At 32.4% G+C, this 11869-nt stretch overlaps 3 protein-coding genes across 3 annotated transcripts in view; 1 reads left to right on the forward strand and 2 right to left on the reverse strand.

Annotated features, from left to right (window-relative positions):
* Window positions 1-2533, reverse strand: part of HELRODRAFT_176843 (hypothetical protein) — a gene marked incomplete at both ends in the record, with an annotated part of 4457 nt that extends 1924 nt beyond the window's left edge. The window contains 4 exons of the mRNA XM_009025103.1: window positions 254-362; window positions 602-964; window positions 1458-1606; window positions 1950-2533. Of these exons, the coding sequence (XP_009023351.1) occupies window positions 254-362; window positions 602-964; window positions 1458-1606; window positions 1950-2533 (1205 nt within the window). The remainder of the gene's footprint in view (window positions 1-253; window positions 363-601; window positions 965-1457; window positions 1607-1949) is intronic.
* Window positions 2534-4343: 1810 nt separating this feature from the next.
* On the reverse strand, window positions 4344-7096 carry HELRODRAFT_176844 (hypothetical protein; the record flags this gene model as incomplete). Its single annotated transcript, XM_009025104.1, has 3 exons — window positions 4344-4402; window positions 5936-5977; window positions 6661-7096. 3 exons carry the CDS (start codon window positions 7094-7096, stop codon window positions 4344-4346), a joined length of 537 nt encoding a protein of 178 aa, XP_009023352.1.
* Window positions 7097-9004: 1908 nt separating this feature from the next.
* Window positions 9005-11869, forward strand: part of HELRODRAFT_176845 (hypothetical protein) — a gene marked incomplete at both ends in the record, with an annotated part of 8970 nt that continues 6105 nt past the window's right edge. The window contains 2 exons of the mRNA XM_009025105.1: window positions 9005-9077; window positions 9449-10735. Coding sequence (XP_009023353.1) covers window positions 9005-9077; window positions 9449-10735 — 1360 coding nt within the window. The remainder of the gene's footprint in view (window positions 9078-9448; window positions 10736-11869) is intronic.

The following is an 11869-nucleotide window of genomic DNA, read 5'->3' on the forward strand; positions in this document are numbered from 1 at the left end:
GTTGCACGTGTGTATGTATGTTTGTTTGAATGTATGTATGTTTGTTTGAATGTATATGTATGTATGTATGTGCATGTGTTTGGCCGGCTAAACTAAATACATTAAAAAAAAAAAAATTTGATCAGTCTTTTAACATGAAGTTATCGTAGCTAAATAAAATTTCGTTTCATCTGAATTTAAGACTTACTTTTAGCTATAGCTAAGAGTATGCTTAAGACTTACTTTTAGCTATAGCTAGGAGTATGCTTAAGACTTACTTTTAGCTATAGCTAAGAGTATGCAAACGATGATTGATATGGCGGCGGCAATGGCTAGCACCCTCGTGTAGAACCTCCACTCATCCCCTTCGCTAGTTAAACTGGCTAGTAGATCGAATGAATGAATGAATGAATGAATGAATGAATGAACGTACGAACAAACGAACGAAAGAACGAAAGTATGAATGAATGAGTGAATGAATAAAAGTTACTTTTCCAATACCAATATTCAACATTATTCTTACTAAAAGTACCAACTTTATTGATAATATTTTATTACTACCATAATTCAATATTAACAACCACCATAGCAATAATAATAATAATAATAATAATTCACTTACGATCGAAAGTTAAATTCTCTTCATATTCATCACCACCACCACCACTACCACGGCCGCCAAAATTGATGCCACCACTATTACTAAAATTACCATCACCACTACCACCACTATTATTAGCACCGTAGATACTTCCATTATTATTATTATTATTTGTATTATTAATTTTATTATTTTTATTTATTTTTTTTCTTCTACTACTGCTGTTGTTCAGGCTGTCGGTGTAGTTGCCGTCTTCGATGAACATTGAAAGATTACCTTTATAGTAAATCAAAACTTCCTCTGTCGTTCTATAAGTGACTTTTGGGGTAGTTGGCCTTTCTGTTGAGGCCTGTGTTTGCTGAAAGTATCGCCTGGCTCTGCCGACTTATAATTATTAAATAATTATTATATTATTATTATTATTATTATTTATTATTATTATTAAATTATTATTATTTTTATTATTAATAATATTATTATTATATTATTTTTTTTGTTATTATTTTTATTTTTATTTTGTTTGATACGATTGAATTGATTTATGGATAATAGCCATTGTGCCACTTTATAAACTTGATTCAAAATCATCACACTTTTCATGTCTATCAGAATTATAGTTGTCATTTTCATCATCATCCCAATCATTTTTACCACCATTGCCATCTTAATTTTTGTTTAATTTTTCATCATCGTTTTGATTTAAGATGATTTTGTTGTTTTAATTAATAAATGATCATCATGTTCCGTTATAAATCATCATCAAAATGACCACCACACTTATCATTACCCTAATTGTCATCTTAATCAAGACCATAATAACCTTAATCATCTTAATCACCTTAATCCCATTCTCATTTCACTAAACTAATTAACTGACCATTGAGCCGAAAGCAGGCAGATTCGTTACCATTCATAGGCTCCGGATATTCGATGAATTTTGACGCCAAGTGCTGGCGAGCCGTTCGCTTCTTTAACATGAAGGAATCCAGTTTTAGATTCTCGTACGGTACTGATGGTTTCAACCAGCTGGTGAGGTCGTGACGGTAGATGTAATGAGATGTTAAGAGATAATGAGGAAGTGAAAGATGATGGTGAAAAGTGAGAGGGGATGGCGGTATAGATGTAATTGGTGTCAATGTGGTGATTTGGTAGAAAAATTAACAATTTTCTGACTACAATAATGACTTTAAATAAGATTTTAGTGAATTTGAAATGCCAACAATAGTCATGAAATTATCTCACCATCTCTTAATTCACCATCATCATTTAATTCACCACCATCTTTCAATTCGGCGTTATCATCTCTCAATTCACCATCATCTTTCACTTCATCGCCATATCTCTCTTCCTCTTCATCGCCACCACAAACCTGCCGTCATCAAACGACTCGGCCGTCCACCCAGGCGCTCCACTCTCCCACTCTCTATTGTTCTCGGCGACAGTAACGTCATAATCAAAGTCGGGCATATCCTGAGCTACTCCTCCAAACCCCACGTCCACCCAGGTTTCAGGGATCCAGTTAACCTCAGTTGGCCGGTTCGATCGCACAGGTTTCTGCAGCAATCTATCCAACTTGTTGTAAAGGTTTGCACGTGTTTGCAGTAAAGTTTTCTCTTCTGGCGAACCTTTTTTGGTCCCCAAAAGATCGGCCCTAGTTTGAATACTAGCCAGTGCTAACTCGTTAATGTTCATCTTACTAACTTGTTTTGTACGTACAACGGTGATGTTTAAAAAGTTCACTCTCGGTCTGATAAGACTCGTAAGATAGTGGAGAAGAATTTGCCGGTTGAACGTTGTTGGAAGCTTAATGGATTTGTGATGATCAACTCGGAGAAGGAATTTGAGTAGTTCTCGGAGTGTTGATTCGGTGGCATAGAAGTCGGAATTTATTTGTTCTGCGATGGTTTTGTTGGCTGTTGAGTTGGTGAGGTTTCGATTTCTGACTGGAGGCATGCTGACAGGTCTGTGGTTGTATTGTGGTTGAATGGTTGGTTGATTGGATGGTTGGTAGGCTGATTGGATGGTTGGTTGGTTGGCTTGTGTTTTGTAGTTGGTTGGTTTGTGTTTTGTTGTTGGTTGGTTTGTGCTTTGTGGCTGGTTGGTTGATGTTTTGTGATTGATTGGCTCATGTTTTGTAGTTGATTGGTTGGGTATTGTAATGTGTTTAAATTGCAGTTGCCTTTCAAGCTTGCGATATCAAATTACCCCACAATTTTATTACCAGATTTCCCAATCACCACTCTAGCAGACCACCACTTCAGGACTCATCATCTCCTCCAACTAACAATCTTCTAAACTCCATCCCAATGCTGCTACACTTTGCAACCTTCCATCGTTCATCCGATCTGTACCACAGGTGGGGTGACCAGACGGCTATTTTCGGTTGTCCATCATTGCTACTATTGACCGGCAGGAGGTTTTCAACTTCTATGGCTATTATCTGTGCATGCGTTTGTATACTTTGAATTGATTGGGTATGTGTGAGATTTGTGTGTGCGTGTGATTGTGTATGTGTGAGATTTGTGTGTGTGTGATTGTGTATTTGTGAGTTTTGTGTGTGCGTGTGATTGTGTATGTGTGAGTTTTGTCTGTGTGTGTGTCTGTATTTGGAATGTGTGTGTGTAAATGTGTGTGTATGTATATATCTATATACATACATATTTATACATATAGACATTCACGTATATACACATATATTTATACATACATACATAAATATATATATACGTGTGTGTGAGTGTGAGAGTGTGTGTGCGTGTGCGTGCGTGTGTGTGCGTGTGTGTGAGTGTGTGTGGAAGGACCTTCATGTCTGGACTGTCGGTGAAGTTGTAGTCGCCGTACACTGTCCTCCTCATTCTGGTTTGGTCAACGTACACTTTGGCGTCTGAAACAGCATACACGTTTATCCCTTCATCGGTTGATTGATGGATGGATGAATGGTTGGATGAAGGAATGGTTGGATGGATAAATGGATGGATGGACGAATGGACTAGTGTATGGATGCATCAGTTGAACAATAGATAGATGAGTGAGCGGATGGCTAGATCAAAATACGACTGACTCTATGTATGACTGAATGAATGAATGAACGAATGAATGAACGAACGAACAAATGAATGGATGGATGGATAGGTCAGTTGATTGATGAATTAAAAGATAGATTGAAATAAAAGAGTTGATAGATAGATACAAAATATTGACGAAGAACTCAATTGATTAGCTTATATACAGATGGACAAACATATGAATACTTGATTACATTGAAACAAAACTAGCAATCGAAAAAATGAATGGACGAACAAATGAATGAAAAAAATGAAAAAAAGAATAAAGAATGAATAAAAACAAAAAATCCCTACAACACGATCCCATTTCACAAAATGTAGTCAAGGATTCGTCCGGATCGTTAGCATCATAATAATCCTCTAAGTCTTGACGTAAACGGGTAGTTAAAAATTGTTCATAAATTAATATCATTTTTTTGTAAAAATAATTTTGAGTAATTAAATTATAAATCTAATTCTATTGATAATTTTAAACTTCAAATGAAACAAGGCAACAAAATTTAATAGTCATAATATCATTACATTGTTTAATAGTGTGTTGGTAGGAAGAAACTGAATTAAAAAGTTGCGGATAATCAATTGATCAATTGAACACGAGTGACACACACGCACACACACATGCACACATACACACACACACAAAACACACACACACACACACACACACACACACGTTCACTTATCTCTGTATATCAAATTTAAAATTCCTCACTGTAAAATCCTTGTTCTGAGTTGTTCAATAGGCGAGACTGGACAGCTGCAAAAGTTAAGTTTAATTATGTGATGTAGATTTAAAAACTCAATGTGAACAAAAATGAAACATCCAGAAGTCTGGGAATACTACGAGGCAAAAGTGGCGGATCGAGAAGTGGTATGGGGAAGCCTTCCCAAAACGCGCAACAAAATCTATTTTTAATCCTTTAAGCGTTCGAAAGTTCAATCTTTCATTCAGCTGTTTCATTCTTTCGTGTGTTCGTTCTTTTATTTCATTCATCCATTTGTTTTGTCGTTCGTTCGTTCGTTCGTTCATTTATTCATTCATACACTCATTCGTTCATTCATTTTTTCATTCATACTTTCATTCAATCATTCATACACCCATTCATTCATACACTCATTCATTCAACACTTGAAACAAACAAATACCAATTTTAGAGGATTTAACCGCTTGAAAAAAATAATCACAAATATTATTCTCATTATTATTATTATTATTATTATTATTATATTCATTATTATTATTAAAAATAAAATTATTATCATTATAACCATATTTCTTTCCGTTCATAACTACCTGTCAAACCGTCAAACCTGTCTGGATTACAAAAACAGTTATACGATTTTTAAAGTAAAAAATAATAATAATAATATAATAACAGTAATAATAATGATAATTATAATATATATATATATATATTACAATTACAAGACGGTGTAATGATTATGGTATTCGGACCCCCTCAAATCACATACAATGTGTGTGTGTGTTTGTGTGTGTGTGTTTGTGTGTTTGTGTGTGTGTGTGTGTGATGCGCGTGCTTTGTTGATAGCTAAGATAAGATAGCTCTAGCTATCTGATAACAATCGTTGTTGATGAAGATGAGGAAGACGATGATGATGATGGGTGATGGTCATAAATGAACTATTTTAAATAATTAAAGCAATTCATTATTATCATTATCATTATTATAATAATAATAATAATAATAATTATTATTATTATTATTATTATTATGATAAACTTCGTTTAAGTTGAAGTAGGAAGAATCGATAGAACTCTGGTCCTGGCATTAAAAATAATTTTTATTTCTGTTATAATTATTATTATTTATATTATTATTATTATTATTATTTATATTATTATTATTATTATAGAAAAATCATCAACGTCATCAAAATTATTATTATTAATAATATTGTTGTTATTGTTTCTACTATAATTATATTAATAATAATAATAATAAGATTGATATATAAACCTGTCATCTTTGTCCAAGTGTACAGCTCCCTGAATTTGCCGGCTAAAAAATTGTCTCATTGGTAATAATTATGTAAAGAAAAATAATGATAATAATAATAAACCACAAAAACAACAATAACATTGATAATAATAATGGGAGCATTCTGTTATCGACCGAAAAGATAAAATCCAAAATGAAGTCAATCGAAAATTATCAATTATATATCAGAGTGTAAAAAAATAAGATGTAAATTATAATAATAATAAAAATAATAATAATATAAAAAATAATAATATTAATAATAATAATGTTTTTAACAATTTTCTAACCGGTCACTTTTATTTCGTGCAACTTCTCCTCGATGAATCCAGCTTTTTAATGAATATTATGAATAGTGATAATAATAATAGTTATTATTATTATATATTAATTATTTATATTAAATATAAATAATATATAATCATTATTATTATTAATTCTTTAGTCTTTAAGGTATGGACAGCAACACAGCCCAGCCCACACATTGCATGTCAAACATACACCTTCCACGTATACAACTGCACAATCACTCTTTTCTCCCTTCACCATCGTCGTCATCATCATCATCATCGTCATCATCATCGTCATCATCATCGTCATCATCACCGTCAAAACCTTTTTCGTTCGTGATGTTAAACTCGTTCATGTAAAACTCGACTGAAAGTTAGGCCAAAAAATTTTTGAATAAATTAACTATAATTATACCCAAAATTCAAATAATTGCAATAAATTATTATGAATAATTTTGCAATAAAATACAATAATTAATTACTAATTATGATAGTAATCGCGATTTGGGACAACAATTTTTGTAAGAACACTCGTAACGATACTCTTATTGTTACGACTAGAAAAGCAGCCATGGGTAGGATACGTTAGGGCATACCATCCCCTTCCCCAATAACAAGTATTTTGGTTAGAGTTAAGAAGAAGATGATGATGACGATGAGGATGATGAGGATGGGTGACGACGACGATGATGATGACGGCGATTATGACAGTGTCGAAAATTTACCCTCATTAAAATTTCTTTGAAAGTTTTTTTTCGTTGTTCTTTCCGTTCTTGCTATTATCCTTTTAACCCTCTTTTTGCTTTTGTTGTTAACGTTGTTGATGACGTCATCGGTGATTTCACTGTTGTTGTTGTTGTTGTTGTCATTTTGTTCGATCTCATTAGCGCTCTCGTTGAAAATGTTGCTTACGTTGTTAAACTCACTAATGATTTGACTGTTGATGTTGTTGTTGATGTTGCGGTTGTTGTTTTTGATGTTGATGTTGTTGTTGTTGTTGATGTAGTTTTCGTTCTTTCCTTCTACATCTTCATCGCCCGCATCGTCACCAGTGTTAAACAACCAACTCTCATAAGAGTAACAACTGCAAAAATGCAAGCGAGATGGCCTCCACAACAACAACAACCGCAACAACAAAATCGTAGCGACAAAAAATTTCATTGATCCGATTTCATTACCATTATTATTATTATTAATATTATTATTATTGATGTTATTAATAATATTATTTTTCAGAATTTAAACTTTTAAAAAATCGTGTATTTTTCAATTTATTTTAACAAAAAGTTCCTTCCAAAGCAGAAATATAAATAAGTGATTTGATATACAAATAAAAATTTGAATATATATATATATATATATATATATATATATATATATATAATTGTTTATTATTTATATTTTTGTTTATATTTCTAAATTTCATGCGTCAGTGAAAGCATTTACTTTTTTGTTATTGGGCTATATATAATATATAATTTAAAAAAATATATTATATTTATAATATAATTTATATATATATAATTTATATATAATATATAATATAATATTAATTTATATATAATATTGTTATTATTATTATTTGGTTATTACTTTCATATAAATCTTTGCGCGGGTATACGCTTTTTTTCACAAGATATCGTTTACTGATGTGACAATTTTTTGTCATTCTTTCACTCTCTCTCTCTCTCTCTCTCTCTCATTCTCACTTTCTCTCTCTCTTTCACTTTTTCTCTCCCTCTCTCTCTCACTCTCTCTTTCTTTGTCTCTCTCCTTTTGTTTGTGCTACTATAGAAATCTTAACAGAAGAGCTGATGATAAATCACAAAACTCGCCAAAAAACATTCAAAAACGAAAACACAAATACACGATGGGTGATTTGTAGGATTTACACAAGAAGGAACATTTCAGCTTAATGTTGATGAATTAAGCTGTGCTAAGAGTTAACGTTCATTAAAAATTATATAAGTGATAATAAATATATATATTTATATTAATGTATACATATATCTATTCATGTATTTATACAATTTATGTGTATATAGAGTATATACATGTATTTTATATCATTCAAAATGTTTAATATAAATATTAGATCACTTTATTCAGACTATATTGGCGACGAATATAGTAAAATATTTATGAAGATGATGACGACGATGAAGAAAAACTGTGACGATGATGATAATGATGTCGTAGACACCTGATAATGATATCGTAATCATGACGACGATGATGATGACGATGACGACGATGATGAAAGAGTTGTCACTCTTAACTAGGATCGATATGAAATATTCGATTATTTTTAGCATACCTGCTTTAGCCTGCTCATCTTACCTATGTTTAACTTTTAAGCATCTCATCGCTACCAGGAAACTATAAAATTTAATATTACAAATATAATTATTTAGAAATAATTGTATATAAATAATTATATATATATATATATATATATATGATATGTAGTATTACATATTTTTGTATGTAGCATTATGCCTTTTGGAGCACCTAGCCATTCCTAATGGTGGTTTGCAAAGTCTGACGAGACCTAAAACTTGAATAACTTGGTGATATTTTTTGGCTTATTGTGCAATTTTGTGTCAACTATTCTGTTCAAAATTGTGTTTCCATGTTTATCCCGGCCAGATCCCGCCTAAATCTTTCACGGATTACGCATATATATATATATCACAAAGATTGTGTAGCATTTTTTAGTTTTTATAAATGGGACTGAACTCCTATGGAATATTTGCAAAAAAAATTTTTTTTAATGATTGAGAGTTTATTTGTGGACTTTATAAACGGGTGAATATTTATCAGTTTTTCATTCATTTATTTAATAATTCAGTCGTTCATTTAGTAGTTAAAAAAAACAACTGAAAAGACATCAACAACGAATACAACAACAACATCAACACCATTTCAAACGAACGACAACAACAACGGCAACAACAACAACAAAATTGATGTAACATCTAGCAACAAAGATATAACATCCAACAACAAAGACATCAAACCCATCAACAAAGATACAAAACAATAACAACAAAGATATAACAGCCAGATATGAAACTCGAACTGCCGGCTAAAGCTAAAAACTACTTGACAATCTTATGGGCAGTCCTTCAGGCATTCTTAGGTCTTTGTTTGTTTATTTCAAATTCTTAATTTTCTTAAATTTAGAAAAAATAATACAAAATATAAAAAATATAGCCCAGAACAGAGGGGGCTTAGTCTTAAAGTCTTTCCAGAGAGAATTTTTATAGTGTTAAAACAAAACTGAACAAAATTTCAATACGAATTTGTGAAAATTTTCATTGAAAACTATTTCAGCTTCCTATCATGCTTATCGTCATTATCATAATCATCATTAATCATCATCATATTTATCCTCCTCATCATCATTATCATCATCTTCATCATCTCCGTCACCATAATCATCATCATCTTCACTTTCGACAACATCACCACCATCCTCATCATCATCGCCATCTTACCCACTACGTGCAGCCTTAAGCCTGATCGCCTTAGTACTCTTCCACACCCAAACTACAAAAAACCATCAAAAACAACAACTACAACGAAACAGCTCACGCAACGCCACGAACAGCAACAACAACAACGATAACCTCGACGATGACGTCACGGTCGACTCAAATGACGCTTACTACGACGATGACGATTACGGAGGAATGGTGAACGATGAGGTGATGAGGAGGAGGAAGAGAAGGAGGAAGAGAACGATGGAAGTGAGGAAAAACTTATTCCAGAGAAATGACGTCATTCACGATGTGCTTGAAAGTAATGAGCGGAAATTGTCGAAAGATGTAGACGGGGTTTCAGAGGATGACGTCACGCTGCGCGCCGCCCTCGAATACGACCGGAACTACGGTAGTAAAAAGCCTGCGCTAAATAAAACAATTTTAAAAAATAGGAACAATAATAATAATAACCATAACCGTCATCGTCATCTTATTAATCATTTGCATAGCAGCGATTTTTATGATCCTGGCGGAAAAATCGACAGACAGAAGCGGGACTTGGTTGCTAGTATTAATAATAATAATAATAATAATAATAATAATAATAACAATAATAACAATAATAATAAGGATGAGGATAGATATCGGAAGAATATTGATAACGATAATGACTGTGAAACTACTTATAGCATAGAAACGAATGTTGATGGAGTGAGAAGAGACAACAACAATTACAACAACAAATACAACATTAAAACGGTAAGCAACAATTACTACTACGACTATTACAACAACAACAACAACATCAACAAAAACAGCAATTACAACAACATCAACATCAACAACAACAACATTAATACAGACAACAACAACATTTATAAAAACGACAACTACAACAATAATAACAACAAAATCAACAACAACATCAGCAACAACATTAACAACAACATCAACAACATCAACGACAACATTAACAACAACATCAACAACAACAACATCAACAACATGGACAGCCCACAGCCTTTGCCTCAATTGTCTACCACAACTACACAACCATTTTTATTCCAACCACAATCACCACCACCATCACCATCTTTACCTCCTGAAGTCACAGCGTTTTCCCCATTCCCTACTTCACCAACATTTCACTCCACCATGTTTTCCCCAATAACAACAACAACCATCTCCCAAATTTTTTTTACAAAAAATTCACCGCAAAATTCTGAGGTTTCAAAAGCACCTCAAAGCGTCACATTGAAGCCACTGAATCGAAAAAGAAGAAAACGTCAAATTACAGAGGAGACCAAAGAAAAAAGTTCATATTTCAGATTTTGTCACAAATGTTGTAATGTGTGTACTTTTCACATACTTTACAAACGCTTTGCAAATACAATCAATCAATCAATCAATCAATCAATCAATCAATCAATCAATCAATCAATCAATCAATCAATCAATCAATCAATCAATCAATCAATCAATCAATCAATCAATCAATCAATCAATCAATCAATCAATCAATCAATCAATCAATCAATCAATCAATCAATCAATCAATCAATCAATCAATCAATCAATCAATCAATCAATCAATCAATCAATCAATCAATCAATCAATCAATCAATCAATCAATCAATCAATCAATCAATCAATCAAACAATCAATCAATCAATCAATCAATCAATCAATCAAGCAAACAATCAGTCAATCTAGCAAACAATCAGTCAATCTAGCAAACAATCAGTCGGCTAATGAATTGACTAAATGATTGGATATCAATCAGTTAGTCAATCAATTGGTTAATCAATCAACCAATTGTATAGCTAATCAATCAAAAAATCAGATAATTAATTAACTAATTAGTCAATCAATCCATCCATTATCCAATCCATCCATCCATCGACCAATCAAATTAGCAAATGATGAAAAGCCGAATGCAACGGCTGCTGCTACGAAAAAGCAGGAATCCATCACAGGATCGAGTTAACATTTCATTCCTCCATTTCAATATTATTTTCTTGTGTTTAATTATTATTTATTGTTATTCTTCGGGTTAATTAATTAATTATTTCATTATTTATTCAATTATGAGGAAAGTTTGAATTTATTTCTTCAACTTCTTTCATTACAAACTCAACCACCAATAAGTACAAATATATTAGAAATAGTTCTTCGTCGTCGTCATCATCATCATTGTCGTCATCATCGCCAATTTCATCACCATCGTCTTCATCATCAGCATCACCATCGTCATCACCACCATCTTCATCACCACCATCATCATCACCATCGTCATCATCATCATCTTCCTCATTATCACCACCATCATCATCACCATCGTCATCATCATCATCTTCCTCATTATCACCACCATCATCATCACCATCGTCATCATCATCATCTTCCTCATTATCACCACCATCATCATCACCATCGTCATCATCATCA

This window comes from Helobdella robusta (assembly GCF_000326865.2).
Source record: "Helobdella robusta unplaced genomic scaffold HELROscaffold_40, whole genome shotgun sequence".
Taxonomy (NCBI): domain Eukaryota; kingdom Metazoa; phylum Annelida; class Clitellata; order Rhynchobdellida; family Glossiphoniidae; genus Helobdella; species Helobdella robusta.